This window comes from the organism of the source record quoted next, unplaced genomic scaffold (assembly GCF_019419815.1).
Source record: "Pyrus x bretschneideri cultivar Hongxiangsu unplaced genomic scaffold, Pyrus_bretschneideri_v1 Contig13, whole genome shotgun sequence".
In the NCBI taxonomy this organism is placed as follows: Eukaryota; Viridiplantae; Streptophyta; class Magnoliopsida; order Rosales; family Rosaceae; genus Pyrus; species Pyrus x bretschneideri.
Genome location: NW_025999424.1, coordinates 4,064,907 through 4,082,694, shown reverse-complemented (window position 1 = coordinate 4,082,694; position 17,788 = coordinate 4,064,907). Strand labels below are relative to the sequence as shown.

Here is a 17,788-nt window from a genome sequence, read left to right as displayed (position 1 = left end):
CAGCTGTAAGAGTGACTCTGCTTGGTTAATTTGCATTGAAGGGGTCACTGCCTACTTGGTTACTTCCTCAGGGGTGGCTCTGCTTAGTTAATTCGCTTTAGGGGGCCACTTCCTATTTGGTTACTTGTGTAGGCTTTGGTCGAACTGCGTCCCTCTAGCCGTAGTTTTTAATGCGCAGGTGAACGATGATTTTTGTGAATCTTGGTGGTTTGAATGGGAAAAGCCGTGGGATGTCTGGGTGACTCATTCAGAGTTTTCAGCGACTTGATTATGATTTCATAAAAGCATGATTCTATACTTGATGTTTATAGATCGGGATCGATGGTATTTTTTTATTGAATATCACATAATTGTATAATTGTCACTCACCCGAGCTTCGCAACTTAACTGAGTTCTGATTTGCCAGTGCACCATTTCCTTGATGTAGGCACTGATTTTACATATGATAGGTCTGGGTAGAATATGAGCAACCGTTTGGCATTTTGGTTCTGTTGATTGGTCCGGAACCCGATGTTGTTAGATTCTATTGAGTGGTCCGGAATCCTTGCTTTCGTTCATTCCCATAAGATTAGTCTAGAACCCTAGATTCGAGTGAAAGGTAATTACCCACAATAGACCTTGTGAATTTATATACCATGTTATTACTCATAACCCATCTAGGGAATTATAAAGAGTTCTCTAATTGAATTGGTGAAATGGTATGTTGTCTCATTGGTTGATTAATACAGTTAAAAGTTAAAATCATGCATCTTTGATTCATGAATTGATTAATTGATGGGATTGTGGAATGACGTTGGATATAGTTGTTATTAATATGATTAGATTAGTTAATGAATGTGACTAGAGGAAAATATTGTGCTTGGTTGATCCTTTGATATGTTACATGTTTGGATTGAGATATTATGTTGAAAACATAGTGATTTAATGATGGGTGGAATGGAAACCCTGAATGTCATGTGGGCCTAAACCTAGTAATTTCATGCTTGTTAAATTCTAACAATTGATTGAGAAATGCTATGCTTTTTGATTTGATGTATTGTGATAAAAGTCGGTGTGTAGTGAATGGCGAACTACGAATGGCTTGATCCCTATTTGGGGTACGTAGGCAGTCTAATGAGGAAGTTAGATGCATCCATAAAATGTACGAAAAATGCTATGAAATTTGAATCTTGATCTATGCTTTGTATATATCCCTGAGGCGAAGTATGTTAGATATACGGGTATTTGGTGACGTCACATGTCGATCCTAGACGTATTTCGGGATTGGAGCGTGACATTAAGGGCCTGGGTTGGCTTCTCGCTGAGGAAGGAGGCTGGAGCCTCCCGTGCTTCGGTCGATGCTAAAACACAGTCCTAGACTCCGATCTAGATACCAAAATGAAGGTAGAGACGAGAGGGAGAGGTTTGTTACCTTTAATTTGCCGTGAAAAGGCTAGAGGTGGCTGGGAAAGCCACGATTTCCTTTCCAGAATCTGGGCTTCTTTCCCGAGCCATTTCTCAGTCCGAAAACATTCCAAAATACACAACCAAGCTCAAAAACGGCTATGAAGGCGAAAAGCATACGATCAAGTGTACCTCTGGGGTTTACCTTAGTTGGTAAATGTCAAACTCACTGGAGGGGACATTTGGTAGTCTCTATGCTTCACAAAGAATGGAGAGGGAGATGAAACTCATCCCTGGTGGTGGGTGGTGGTGTTGCCGTCGTTGATATGTAAGGATGTGGGTGTGTAAGTCATCGTCAGGAAAGGGGAACACCGAGAGAGAGATAGAGAGAGAGTTGTTGAGAGGGAGAGATAAGGGAGAGTGAGGGAGAAGAGAAAACTGTGAGAGAGGAGAGAGGTGAGAGACCGAGGAACACAAAAACAAGGTGGGCCCCACGTGGCTCACCAACCAATCCCATAAAACATAAAATAAGAAATAAATATCTCTCTCGAGTGTGAGGTTACTATTTTACCCTTTCGACTCACTAAAATCAGGACATGTTGTTACAATGCGCTCCCCGGTGTTTCCCTCCCTCTTTGAACAATGACATAGAACATAAAAAAGGTTTTGATTTTGGGTGTAATTAGATTTTAATTTTAAGGGTGTTTGAAATTAGAGATCAAATTTTGGCTATTAATAATAAAAATTCTATTATATACTTCCACTACGATGTTAGTGAAGTTACATACAAAACATTAAAAGGCAAAATTCACTCACTATATTCAAATGTATGTCGACACAAGAATAGAAACAATCTTTCAAATTTTTTTAAAATTGAAAATAAAAATGAATTAGTTGTGAAGGAATATTATCCCCTTCAAATTAAGTTAAATATCTTGATCAATACATTAAGGATGCTTAGTTTTCAAGTGTGTAGAAAGAATGAGTGAATTACAAATATCACGAGTGCATGTTTAAAAATCATGCTTAATTCAGCGTGTAGTAGATGTTCGACCTCAACGCGGATTAATTAAGCACGATCCATATATAGCCATAAGGATCGCCCAACACGGATTAACCAAGCACAATCTATATATAGTATGGTCCCCCAATGCGGATTAACCAAGCAGGACCACTAGTGACCCCCCCCCCCCCAATGTGGATTAACCAAGCAGAGTCACTCCTACATAACTGTTAGGCAGTGATCACCCAACGCGGATTAACCAAACATGATCACCCCTCAGTAGCCATAAGGATCGCCCAACGCGGATTAACCAAGCAGGACCACTAGTGACCCCCCAATGCGGATTAACCAAGCAGGGTCATAGTCCCCTACTAGCCCTCAGTTTACATAACATTTCATTATGCAATTCAAATCACTTTTCCACAAATATTACCAATCCATGAATCAAATCACATTTAATAAAAATAGATCGATGGCCAATTATAAAAGAATCATATTTTAATAGAAAACACATTTACAAAACCATGTCATATCCATAAAGGATATTAATATAAAGAATCGAGTAATCACCATATCACATATATTAAAGTCACTCACCGAGACAAGTCTGCAAAGCTTCATTGAGTCTCTAGTAATACTAAATTTAGTAATTTAAATGGTTCAAGACCTGTTGACCAAAATTCAACGATGGGGTCTACACCCTAGCAATTTAATCCGGAAGATCCGCACATCATAATCTAGATCCATAACTTCCTAAGGTCCACATTATGCTTAAAGAACAACATACTAAAATCTCAACGCGATCCGACGGTCGAATCTCCGCCAATTGCTAGAATTAGGTGGCGGTTAACAATTAATGTTACTAACTTAGAAATCTAATTCAGGAAGATCCGTGCTTCGAATTCCCTATCTGTCAGTTCCAGCTATCCTCAAATATTACGTTCTATAACGCATTAAAGTTTGGTGATGGTCCAACGGTCGGATTGTCGATTCAAATTTTGATCGAGTGATGTATCATAATGAAACTAAATTCAAACAATCAAACCACTTCATATCAATTATGAATTCAGGGCATCTAATTGGACTTAGAAAGACATCGTCGGCCCACTGGCCACACGCCGACACATGTGGCGGTCAGCCGTCCCGACTCGCCGGAAAATTCAACTATTTCCAAAAATTACCAAATTTTACAGGAAAATATATCTCAATGAGTGAAGCAAGTTTCATACTTGTGGACAAGTCCAATTTGGCTAGGAAACACCTTAAATTGCCCACGAACCGCCGGAACCCTAGAATTGGGTGTTCTTGATTCGATGCCAAAATGAACTCCAACGCCCCAACCAATGCATGGACTTTGTTCCTGAGGTTGAGGGAAGTCTTTTGGTGGTGGTGGTCGACGGTAAACATTGTCGGATTCAACGGAAAAATGAGAAAACCGCCGGAAAACTGTGGAGTTGTGGATTCGATTTGTAAAATTGGGTTAGAAATTGAGAAATATAATTCCACAAAAATGTTGGGTTCGCCGAGAGCTTTCCATGGACACCAAAATCACCTTAATCGGACGTCGGACCGAAAAGATACAACCGGGTCAGGGTTTGAAATCGGGTCAAGGTTGCTTGGGTGTTTCCTCCCCTCTCTCCTTTCCCTTCTTCTTTTTCCTGATTGGTTCCGTTAACTCACATAAATCTTATTGGCCTCTTTTCCACAAGGTGGGAGTTTGAAATAAATTTAAAATCTATAGTTTTGTAACACAATTTCAAATGTCTGTATCTATACCGTATAATCCGGACTCGCAAACGGTTTTCGCCTATGCACTCGTAGTTTTAGGATCTATTCGAATATGTTACTTGTGACCTCGAAAGGTCAACGAATTTTAGATAATTAATTTCCAAACTACAAACTTCATAATTAATTTAATTAAAATCTAAATCCAAATAAATTAATATTATTTCTCGAAAAATAATATAAAATCTCAATAATACAAATACATAGATTATTACAATGAAATTTAGGAACGTGTGCATGCAAATTGCAAATACCTTTGTACGGCAACTACCATATGATGAAACCAATCCAAACCTTAATCTTTACCACTCCTTTGTTTCGACACTCCAGCGGGTGATATCAATGTTAAACGTGGCTGTTCCGGCAACCCACACCGATTTTACTTGAAAAATATTTGACCTCACTACTTCCGGCCACTTGTGTCGTTCATTGGAAATAAAGCAAAATATTTAAGTCGGATCTCTATCTCATAGTCAAGAACACAAGTCCTAAGTAAAAGTCTACACATCCAATGACAGGAAGATACATCCATCCAATGTGATAGAGGAAAAAGAACGGAAATTGCTCAAGTCATGCTTCAGCATACGTCTTTTCTACACAAAGACTTTGAACAAACCCTGGGCCCCGGCTCTCTCTTTTTACCTTTTCTTATTTGTGTTTGCACACCATTGTCACCCCTATCATACGTCCACCATGCATGGACTTCACCATGCGGACTTATAAATAAATTGCATTATTCTTCATATTGTTAATTGGTTCTACGGTGTAACATCAATATTTTTCAGAGACTCGAAATTGTGGCTATTCTATCAGCATAAAATGTGGCTATTCTGGCAGCATATTCGATCAGTATGATAAACTAAATTGGAGTGGATATATTTACTCCAACATTTTCTCCTTTAGAAGTACACCAAGCAGCTGGTATCACATCCATATTCAAAGAACCACCTTCAATGTTGTTGTCCTCCGTCCGCCAAGTACCATACACCACAGCGCAACATTCTCGCCCCGATTTACTTACAGAGGAGGAAGCTGCTCATAGAGGTGATGCTAATAACAATTTGGTTAGCACAAAAGTCGTTCTTGTCTACATCAAAAGCCAGCGCTGATCTGAAGAAGTTTCTGATGATATGACAATAAACACATTAGTAAATATATAACAAGAGAGATTCCAGTCGAAGTTCCCACAATATTTGGATTAAAAAAATAAAAACGAGAATATTCGAGGTAAAGTAGGAATGACCCTAATAATTGAAGATAAGATAAAAGAAAATCAATTATGGTGGTTTGGATACATGAACCAAAGACCTATATATGCGCCGATTAGAAGATGCAACTTTAAGACAGAGGGTCATTGCAAAAGAGGCAGATGAAGATTTAGGAAGACTGGAAAAGAGACCGTAAGAAAATATATGGAGTACTTGGAGCTAACTGAAGACTTGGCACATAACTGAGCACAATGACGTTCTAGGATTCATACAATTAATCCCCCTTAATGGAATAAAGCTTGTTGTTGTTGTATTACTGTTTTCTAATTAACTAAATGATCGTTCAAAGTTTCAAAGTGGGCATACTATTAGGAAAAGCAATTTTCTAACAGTCAATTATTGTATAGTTTATCCCAATTCCCACGCCACTATCGTTGCCAATTCATTGTAGTTTACTAAAGACTTCTGCAAAACGTTATACATGCTAAGGACTAATTAGTTCAAGTCCATGCTAGAAAGGACTACTCATTGTCTTTGATGTGAACGTCAGAAAGGAACGGGAAATAACCGAAAACGATGATATAGAAACAAGTGTACCTCATTCACATAAGTATGAGGAAAATAGAGAAACAAGAATCCAAGCAGCTTTCCGGCATCCTTCTTCATCAACATGAGTTTAATCTCCTCTCCCTAATTTCTATATCTTATTATATATGCATACATACATATACATATATATAATGAAGAACTTCCCAAGCAGCAAATACTGTCTGACGCTTCTTTATCTATCATCCTTGTTTCTAAACATGATGGTAACCCTACCCACGCTCGTGGAAGTAGACGACTCACCATATATCTACACCCCAACTGATTTCATCACCGTTGCATGTGGTCACACCGGTCCCCAATTGAAAATGGATGAAGAGCGATATTGGACTGGGGATATCGACTCACAATATTCCACTTTGGAAGAAGAGCACGCTAGTGCATCCGTCATCAGCGAAGCACCTCCGTCTACGGCATCATCATCATCATCTGTTGGCCACGCTGTTGGACAAGTGCCTTACAATGCGGCACGGCTTTCTCACTCTGAATTTACTTACAGGTTCTCCCTCAGTACAGCCGGCCAAAAGTTCATCCGCTTGTATTTCTACCCAACATCGTATCCCAACTTCGACCGCTCCAAAGCGCTCTTCTCTGTCAAAGCCGGTGGCTTTACCTTGCTCCAGGACTTCAACGCTTCTGTCACTGCAGACGCTTATGGGGTGGAGACGCTGTACAGAGAGTTCTGTTTGAACATTGGCGAAGAACAGAGTCTAAACATCACATTTAGTCCAAGCAGAGAAGCAAGCCCAGACGCGTATGCGTTCGTCAATGGAATTGAGATTGTATCCATGCCAAGCAATCTTTACTACACTCCTGCCAAAAGCGCCAATGGTGTCAATTATGTGGGCACCGGAAGAAAGAAGGTCCAAATGGAAAACAACACAGCTCTGGAGATGGTTTACCGAATACACATCGGTGGAGACCCATTCTTACCCAAATCAGACACTGGCATGTACCGGAACTGGGAAGGTTTGGCAGATGAGCAAACTTACTTAGGGCCTTTAAGTTTAAGTTCGAGCACTCCGCAAAAAAAATACTTTTGTTATGCCCAACTTTTCCATAATACCAGAGTATACTGCGCCGAGAAAACTTTATCAAACGAGCCGGTCAATGACTAGTTCAGTTACATCATATAATCTCACTTGGGAATTCCCTGTACATTCAAAATTCTCTTACCTTGTTAGGCTGCACTTTTGTTATCTTCCACTACAAGAATACATTTCTGGACGTGTTCGTCAAGTTTACATAGCCAATCAGATAGCTGAAGAAGTAGCCATTATATTCGAAGGGTATCCGACCCCAGAATACAGAGACTACATTGTGTCAATCGGCCCCAGAAGTACGAAGAAGAAAACTGTAAGAACCCGTCCCGGGATTTACGTAAGAAAATGGGTATTTTTGTATTTTCACTAAGTTTGGGGATACCTTCCTTTTTAAAATTGTTTTTGAACCTTATTTGGTGAGCCCAAGGGGCCCACCCCCTGTTTTGTCCCCCCTGCCGTGTCCCTCCTCTCTTCTTTCTTTCTCCTTTTTTCTTCTTTTCCTTTCTATTGTTTTGTTTTGTCTGCACCTTCTCCCTTCCTTCGAAACTCCCCCATTTCTCTCTTCTTCTTCCCCGTGAAACACACACACACACACACCCATGCCCACACCTATAACTCTTTTCAAACCCCGTGGTTGTGTTTTGGACGTCAAACCATGAAGAAACCACCTCGGAGACTCTTTCCCAGTTTTCCGGCGAGCACCGTCCCTTTCGAGGCGATTTCCGGCCAAAACACGGCGAGTTGGCCGGCGTGCAAGGTATCAATCTCTTCGTCTCGCTGAGTACTACAACTTTCCTTTTTGTTTCACCTAATTTCATTGAGTATTGAAGAAGTTATGCTCATTTGAATCTTACCCAGTTTCCGGCGGACACCCGTGGCTTCCAAGCTGTTTTCCGGCCAAATCCGGCCACAATGACGGGAACCAAGGGTATATTTCGATTCCTTACCTTGGGGGCTTCAATTTGGTATATTGAATGACATGTTTTGGTTGAGTTTTGAGCTCCAACGGAGCTTGGGAATTCTTCGGCCGAAATCCGGCCTTCCCCCTCCTTGGAATCCGGCGACCACCAAACCCAAAGGCCTTAGGGCCTTGGTTGCAGCCCAAACCCATTTTCTGTTAGCCCAAAACCCACACCCATTTTCCTTTTTACCCAAACCCAACCCACTTAAAAACCTAACCCAAAACCCTAACCCAAAACCCTAAAACCTAAACCCAATTACCCTAACCCAAACCCTTAGGCCCAAACCCGGATCCATTACCCAAACCCTAAACCGGGTTGACCCGGGTTGACTCTGACGGGTTGACCCACGACCCGTTGACCCTGACCCTGACCCGGACCTGACCCGTTGACTGTTGACCCGGTCAACGGTCATCGTTGACTTTGACCGGTCAACGGTCATCGTTGACTTTGACCGGTCAACGTTGACTTTGACCTCCGGGTTGACTTTTTTGGTTTTCGTGCGGGACCCCTCCTAGGCTAATTTCGACGTCCTGAACCCGTTTCCGATGTCCGTTTTCCCAAATTCAATCGTTTGAGTAGAGTTTGACTAAATGTACCATTTATGTGATTAGGGGCGATTATCGATGGCGTTTCCTTCTTCGCTAGATGACGTGGCTTTTCGACGGCGAAGTACTGTGAGTGGACCCCTTCTAAAAATGCATGTTTTGATGGTAGAATTGCATACACAGAAAAGCATGACTTTACGATTATGTTTTATGAAACGTTTTGAGATAATATGCTTACTAAGGCTAGTTTGAATTATTACTATTTTTCCTATAACCCATGTTCTTATAGAATATCTGATGGATGACGATATGATATTTAGAACATGTTTAGAACACTTCTTTATAGTATAGATGATGGATGACTTTATACTATGAAGTTGATTTTCAATATATGTATGTTCACTGGTTTTATACCTACCTAGTGGTCCTTTCCGCTACGGGACGTAGGGATAGATCCGGTCCGTCCCGGGCGACGGTTTGGTGTTGGCATAGGGCCTGGAGTGTGTTTTCCTCTGACTGTCCGCTCAGAGACGGGGAGCCGGCAAGGGGCCTGAAGTGTATTTTCCTCTGACTGTGTGCTCAGAGACGGGGAGCCGGCATGGGGCCTGAAGTGTTATATCGGACATTCACTAGTGTTTATTATTTATGTGAATTATGATTTGAGACATTGCACGACATGCTAGGTTTCGGAAAACCTATGTTTATCATTATATATAAGTGTTTTCATAAAACCTGGGGGTTAGTATGTTGATAACTGTTTTATTATATATATATATCAACTTGGTCCACTCATGTTTGTTTTGCGCCCCCTTCAGGACTTAGAATCGAGGCATACAATCCCGACGTCCAGGCACTTCCGCATCGGCATCTTCGAGTCCTCTCGGTGTAGGACCCATTCCTTCGTTTCATTCAATTTTATATTATGTTCTTTTAGTGTTCTAGATTAGTGGTGTGCTCTGAACACGGTCCTTATTTGCATATTCATTATTCTTTTATATTTATAAACCTTATTTATCCTTTATTTTCAGCATTTGCATTTAATAAATGGCTTTCGTCACCCTCGGGTGTCGGCCAGCACGTGCCTATCCTGGTATTCGGGAAATATCGGGGTCGGGGCGTGTCAAAAACAAATCTTTCTATCGCGTTCTATGACGACTACAACCAAGGAGTATTAAATGGGCTTGAAATCTTCAAACTGAATGACTCAAATGGAAATCTCGGGGGACCCAACCCTGATCCACCGAAGCTGCTGGTGGGGTCGACAGGTATGAATTCTCCTCATTTGCTTGGCATAGTTGCTGGTATAGTTTCCGGCATACTTGTGCTGATCTCTGTCCTCGGATTCTTCATCTTCATACGGCGATGGAAAGCCAAGTCATCTGCCAAGTCAACAAAGACCCACAAATCAACTTTACCCCATTATATGTGTCCTTACTTTTCACTTGCAAAGATCAAAGCCGCCACCCAAAACTTCAACGAGTCCCTCATTATTGGAGTTGGAGGCTTCGGAAACGTGTACAAAGGATGCATTGGTGGTGGTGAGGCCACCGTCGTTGCAATCAAACGACTGAAACCGGAATCATCACAAGGGGAACACGAGTTCAAGACAGAAATCGAGTTGCTCTCACAATTCCGCCACCGTCATTTGGTGTCTCTGATTGGATATTGTACTGATGAAGATGAGATGATTTTGGTATACGATTACATGAAACGAGGGACTCTCGCTGACCATCTCTACCACAACAACAGAGACAACCCACCTCTCCCCTGGGAACAACATCTTCAAATTTGTATTGGCGCCGCGCGAGGGTTGCACTACCTTCACAGTGGTACCAAGGGCACAATCATCCACCGCGATGTGAAGAGCACAAACATTTTATTGGATGAAAAATGGGTGGCCAAGGTTTCAGATTTCGGCCTGTCGAAAATGGGAATCACCACTGCGTCCAAGACCCACGTTAGTACCATTGTCAAAGGCAGTTTCGGGTATTTGGACCCGGAATACTATCGATATCAACGACTCACTGAGAAGTCTGACGTGTACTCATTCGGCGTAGTGTTGTGGGAAGTATTATGTGCAAGGCCAGCTGTGGTTCATACGGCGGAGCCAAGGCAAATGAACTTGGCTGAGTGGGCAAAGAATTGCCATCGCAATGGGGAACTTGATCAAATCATTGACCCAAGCATGAGGGGTAAGATCGAAATTGAGAGTTTGAACAAATTCGTTGAAATTGCCATGAGCTGCATCAGTGATAGAGGGATCGAACGGCCGCCAATGAATGACGTTGTGAGGGGGCTTGAATTTGCACTGCAGCTTCATCAAAAGAACATTGGTACTGAGGGTTACAATGAGGTTACAGACCCATGTTGTGTTGCATATGAATCCATTCAGTGTATATCCGCGACAATCTTCTCGGAGATCGATGACCCGAATGGAAGATGATGAGCGTTGGCAACAAGCGAAGGCATAATATCAATGGGATTGTAATATATGCTCTGTCAGTTTTAAATCAAATGTATTTGAACCCAATTGAATGCAAATTTATACGCAGTGACTCACTTGCAATTGCATTATTAATCACTGTAATCAATACTAAATACACTGTTCTAAGCACTGAGCTCGTCGGCTGGCCGCCACCTCGATTATTCCCTAAGTGTTTAAAAAATAAGAAAGCGTGTTTAGATCTCTTTAGGTGTCCGCCTAGCCCACCTAGATGTTCCTTAGCCTACTTAGGCACCTGCCTAGATCGCGACTCTCACTTAGACATAAAATCAATAAATTTCATTTTGGATTTTATTTTTGTTCAATAAATTATAAGAAAATTGTTGAATACTTGAATAAACACTCTATTATGCTTGTTATCCATATTTCAATATGTTATAATACTTTTATTTATATGTCATTTTATTTTGTGATATAATATAAAAATATAATTATATATTTTTGTAAGTATTAATAAACACTTATTTATACGATATATAATAAATTTACTTAAATTCGTCTAGTCTTTCTAAGCTCCCGCCTGACCTTCTAGGCGCTAGACCCCAATCCACCACCCGACTAGGCCTAGTGTCTTTTACAACCTTACTAAATAGTCCATAGCAGAAAGATTAATTTGGACTTTGGATAAAATTAAATTCCTTGTTAAGTAATTTTAACATGTGAAAGAAAGAAGCAGGCATGAAAATGTGAGGAAGATAAACTAAAATAAATAACTCAAGTCCCTATCTCAGCATCAAGAACGCAGGTCAAGTCTTCGATCGGTATCATCTTCCTGTGCGAAGAAGATATACATCGATTGGACGGAAGAGTTGTTTCAAGTGAAAACCTTGCATAATATATGCTATAAAAACAAGGATGCTTTTAGAGATTTTTCATTCTACCCCTATCGTTCGTGCATTTCGATTTTAGCAACCATAGTTTGAAATTTTTTCTATTTTAGTCAATTTCCTTCTTTTTTTGTTTTTTTTTTAAATAAACAGTACCTATAGTTATTTTTTTCATTTCAACAAACAATTAATTTTAGGTAGATGTCAACTTCAGCGAGCAACTTCATCATTATTCATGTTGATTATTGGGCGTCTCAATGGTGTGAGAGGCTAGAGGCTAAAAAATCTTACATGATTCATTTTCAGTGGCTACCGATATTATCTTAAATTGTGCTCTTAAGAAGTTATGGGCAAGACCTGGGGCTAATTTGACCTCACAAGTCATAAGGAGTCTTGGCCTCACAAACTTCATCATTATTCATGTTGATTATTCATCATTCCAGACTTATCTCCATCACACTCTCTCTATATCAAATAATAAGAGGAAGATATACATCCAATATGAGTGACAGGAAAAAGAATGGAACCTGCTATAGTCATTCGTTTAAACAAATCAAAAGAAAAATTTCCGTCAAAGGTGATCGATATCGATACATCCATCGATATTTTTATAAATTTACATATTAATATTTCTACGTATATTATATTTTAAATACCGATAAAAGTACATGCACAAAGATTTGACGAAATGACTTATGCACATCTTTTTTTCTTTCTTACACACATTTTTTTTTCTAGTCATTCGTTTCGACAAATCAAAAGAAAAATTAATGGCAATAAGTAAGAGAAAGTGTGCAAAAGTAAAAAATAATATGCAGAAATCACTTTCGAATCCCAATTGAATTGCATGCATGCCAAGGACTTAATTGATAATTCGTCAAGCCCACCGCCTACGCAAGAAAGAATGTTGATCCGGGAATCTTTCCTTTTGGAGCAGAAGCAGCCGAAACTTGACTTGAAAAGTCTGATAAACTTAAATCTCAAGAACTTGCAATGAGGGACACACAAACTACCACACATGACATATCCATAAACAAGAGCTAAAGTGTACACATGCATACAAATAAACACCTTTATAGAATTTACCATGACGAAACCAATTTTCATCTCTCATCAGTACATTTCCCTGTTTCTGCACTTGATCATTGCCACCACATTCGTTGCCGGCAATCCGCCACCTATCTACACTTCGGCAGAAGATATCACTGTTAAAGGTGGCTATTCTGACCAATTATTTAATCAAAACTTATTATATTAACACTTCACATATTGTTATATAAAACCTAAATATTTATTGCACTCTACATTTACGTTTTCAATTAAAAATTTTCTTAATACACCCAACATATTTCCTCATAATACCCTCTCACCCCACATTTCATCTTATATTTTCTACCTACACCCCACATTCTTCACATCTTCTAATACTCAGGCACAATCAAGATCAGAGGAAGATGGGGCTGCTGAGACTCTGTCGAAGGTGGCAGAGAAGGTAAATAAGCTGAGGTTTAATGACAAGAATTCGAAGAGTAAAAGCAGTAAGGGAAAGGAGAACAATCAGAGGTGTCTTGTAATGTAAATGGTACTAGGGCTCTGCCCAGATTGGCAAAACGTGGCTGAATGTTGATGTAGTTTCTTTACATTTTCAGATGTATGAAAAAAAAAAAAAACATCTTTATTTATTGGTGTTGAATTGCTGAACGGAAGTTATGTTTGGCCATTTTATTACTATTCTCACTTCGTTAAATTGGGGTTATGTCATGTGATGACATGTCACCAGTTAATAGATAAATTGATAAAAAAATTTGTGAAAGTTGGCATTGCAACGAATTGATAACTTGATTTATAATCTTTTTTTTTAAAGAACAACGAGTGGCAAGTCACGATTATCCACTCTTTCAAGGGTCAGAAAGTGATATATAACATTTCAATGATTAAAAAAAATGAGATAATGCATAACAATGATACAAAATTGAAGTAGTAAAATATAATTTATTCATAATATAATATAGATAGAACTTTCTAGCTCACTTACTCCACCGACTTAATGTGCTATAATTAGCTACCGTATGCATGAATCTTTCTTTGTGCTTTCATCATGGGCTGGACCTATACCAACAATACATCGAGTGCGTGGAGGAAAAAGTAAGGAAACTGATCCCGATCATTCTTCACACGCAGACTTGGGGTAGGCTTGTTATTAAGCAAGACATAAAAGTGGTCATTTACAGACAAGCATTGCGATAGGCAAGACATAAAAGCGGTCATTTACAAACAAACATTGCGATAGGCAGTGTAAACGGCTTCGTCAAGAGACTCCAAATTCCAGTGAGAAAATGAGTTAAACAGGCAACACCTCACCCTTTCTATGTTTTTCTTACAATCATGAACAACCCCATCAGCAAACTCCCTAATAAAACTCACTCCTATTCTCATTCCCTTTTTTCTTCGCATGATAACCATACACATGGCCGGGGACTCGCCGCCAATCTATGTTCTGTCTGATCGAATCACCCTTCAATGTGGCTCTTCTGATCTCGGAATCGACTAACACTCCTGATATTGGGCTGGAGATATCGATTGAAAATTTCTTCCATTCGAGCACCAAGTGGCTGGTAACAAATCCATATTCAAAGAAGCACCTTCTCCCTCTTCTTTCGGCCAAGTGCCTTACAGCACAGCTAGGCTTTCCCGCTTTGAATTTACCTACACATTTCCACTCTCTTCCGGCCCAAAGTTCTGTTAGAAATATATTCTCATTAAATGAAACTGGGTTACATTGGATGTATTTATACACAGTAACTAATAACATTAGTTAACTACTAATGTAACTAATTAAGCTTAATCTATGAATTAGTTACAATAGAAAACTTAAGGACTAAGCAATGGACTTTAGCACTGTTGGCTGTTGGGTTGACTGAGAAGAATAATGTGTGTCTTTACACCCCCTCAAGCTGAACGGAGGGGAACCAAGTGAAAGCTTGGAGCGAAGAAACTGAAATCGACCCTTGGACAGGGACTTGGTGTGAATATCTGCAATTTGATGGAGACTAGGAACAAACTGAACTTTCAGTAGAGAAGCTAAAACCAGTTCCCGAATATAATGGTAGTCGATTTCGACATGCTTTGTTCGAGCATGAAAAACTGGATTGGAAGCAAGAGAAATCGCAGAAACATTATCACACCAAAGAAGAGGAACCCGGGACAGAGGAAAACCAATATCCTTGAAAATTTTGCAAATCCAGGTGATCTCAGCAGAAGTGTGAGCCAAAGAACGGTATTCAGCTTCAGTGGAGGAGCGAGCAACTGTGGGCTGCTTCTTGGCACACCAACTGATTAAGTTGCAACCAAGATACACACAGTAACCACTGGTAGAGCGGCGATCAAATACACAGCCAGCCCAATCAGCATCTGAGAAGGCAGTAAGAGTGAGAGAGCCTTTTTTGAACCAGATGCCATCATTCACAGTGCCTTTAAGAAAACGTAAGACACGTTTGACAGATTGAAAGTGTGTATCTCTCGGACAATGGAGAAATTGACAGAGTTGATTGACAGCAAAAGAGAGATCAGGACGGGTCCAGGTCAAATACTGTAATGCCCCAACAATAGACCTATATTCATGGGGATTAGAGAGAAGTGTACCACTGTGGTCTAACTTCTGAGTACCAAGAGGAGTGGAACAGGGTTTGCTGCCATCCATGTTAGTCTTGAGAAGAAGATCCATGGCATACTTATGTTGACTGAGAAAGATGCCAGCAAAGGTGCGATGAACTTCTAACCCCAAGAAGTAGTGCAACGGACCTAAATCTTTGACAGGAAAGAGCTGACTGAGCTTGTGAATAAAAGCATTGCAGGCATGAGCACTAGGTCCATTAACTAGTATATCATCAACATATACGAGGACAATGACAAGAGAGGGCTTGAAATTCACAAACAGTGAGCAATCAGATTGAGAGTTCTGGAACCCCAGAGACAGCAAAGTTTGAAACAATTTATCATACCAAGCCCGTGGGGCTTGCTTAAGACCATACAAGGACTTAGAAAGCTTGCAGACATGAGATGGCAGGGAAGGATCAACGAATCCAGGGGGTTGTTGCATAAACACCTCCTCCTTGAGCGTCCCATGTAAGAAAGCATTGCTTATATCCAACTCGTTTAAAAACCAATCAAAATGTACTGCCAATGTCAAGAGAATACGAATGGTGACAGGTTTGGCAACCGGGCTAAATGTTTCCTGGAAGTCAATGCATTCCTGTTGATGGAACCCCTTGGCGACCAAACGGGCTTTGTATCTGTCTACACTACCATCAGGTTTTCGTTTGATGCGAAACACCCATTTGCAGCCTACAATATTTTGGTTGGGTTTAGAAGGGACAAGGGACCAAGTTCCAGTGGACTGCAAGGCTTGAAACTCCTCAGTCATGGCTTGCAGCCAGTGGTCATGTTTGAAGGCTTGAAGGAAAGTGGTAGGAACAAACTCTAAGGAATTAATAGGATGTTTAGTAGCTGCGAAGGCTTTGGGTTTAAAAATCCCGGCTTTGGATCGAGTAATCATGGAATGATTGTTGACAGAGAGGGGAGGTGGAGGTGGGAGTGGAGAAGGGGGCACGGGGGAAGAAACCTGCAGTGTGGGAGAAGAGGATAAAGGTTGGATAGGAGAAGTGGAGACAGGGGGAGAATTGGGGACAGAGGGAATAGAAGAGGAAGTGGAAGGAAGTACAGAAGGTGAGGGAGGATGGGAAAAAGGAAAAGGAAGAGTGAAGGTGGGAGATGGGGAAGAGGGATTGGGTGGCACTGGAGAGGACGTGAGGGATGTATGGAAAGGAAAATGAGATTCTTTAAAAAGGACATGGCGAGAGATGTAAACTCAAGAGGTAAGAGGATCTAGGCAACGATAGCCTTTGTGGTGCAAACTGTAACCAAGAAAAACACAGTGAATACTCTTCCAATCAAGCTTAGAAGTGGAATAAGGTTTAAGCCATGGATAACAACTACTGCCAAAAACCTTAAGCTTGGAATAATCCGGAGACTTATGAAAAAGTTATTCCCAGGGAGATTTATCAAGGTTAGAGAGGGGTAGCCTGTTGATCAGATACAAGGCAGTAGAAAATGCCTCAACCCAAAACTGATGAGGGACCTTGGATGCAGTGAGAAGAGTTCGAGCAGTCTCAACCAGGTGCCTATGTTTTCGTTCAACACAACCGTTTTGTTCCGGTGTATGAGGGCAGGAATATTGATGCAAAATGCCATGTTGCAGAAGAAACGAATTAAAACAAGAACTGGTGAACTCACCCCCAGAATCTGATCGAAGAACTTTGATTTTATTACCAACCAAGTTTTCTACATAAGCCTTGAAATAGACAAATACTGAGAACACCTCAGACTTGAGCTTTAAAGGAAACAACCAACTGTACTTGGTGAATTCATCAACAAACAACACATAGTACTTATAACCAGTAACAGACAAAGTAGGGGCAGGTCCCCAAACATCACAATGAACAAGTTCTAGAGGCACAGAGACAGAACTGAGACTTGCAGTGAAAGGCAATTTGTGATTCTTACCAATTGCACAATCAGAACAAAAGAAAGAAGTGAACTTTTTACCACTGTAAACTATAGAACCATTATGTAAAGCCTTGCGAAAAATAGCAGAGGAGGGGTGGCCGAGTCGATTGTGCCAAACTGGTAGAGAAGCCTTGCTACTGACAAGAGCAAAAGAAGAATTAGATGCTGGAGGAAGACCTTGAAAGGGATAGAACCCATCTTTAACGGGCCCTCGGAAAAGCATCCTCCCCGACATACGATCCTTGATTGTAGAACCATTAGAATCAAGAGTTAAGTTGCAGTGATTGTCTCGTAAGAATTGATACGCAGAAAGGAGATTATGTTTCATGGCAGGAACATGTAAAACATTATTCAGATG

The 17,788-nt window shown here is 40.5% G+C and overlaps 1 protein-coding gene across 1 annotated transcript; it reads left to right on the top strand.

The window, feature by feature from the left end:
* Positions 1-5,926: 5,926 nt before the first annotated feature.
* On the top strand, positions 5,927-11,108 carry LOC103962753 (receptor-like protein kinase FERONIA). The gene is given in 3 exon segments (XM_048579035.1): positions 5,927-7,004; positions 7,006-7,339; positions 9,663-11,108. Coding segments are annotated over 3 exon segments (2,562 nt in total). The 5' UTR covers positions 5,927-6,092; the 3' UTR covers positions 10,979-11,108.
* Positions 11,109-17,788: the final 6,680 nt, after the last annotated feature.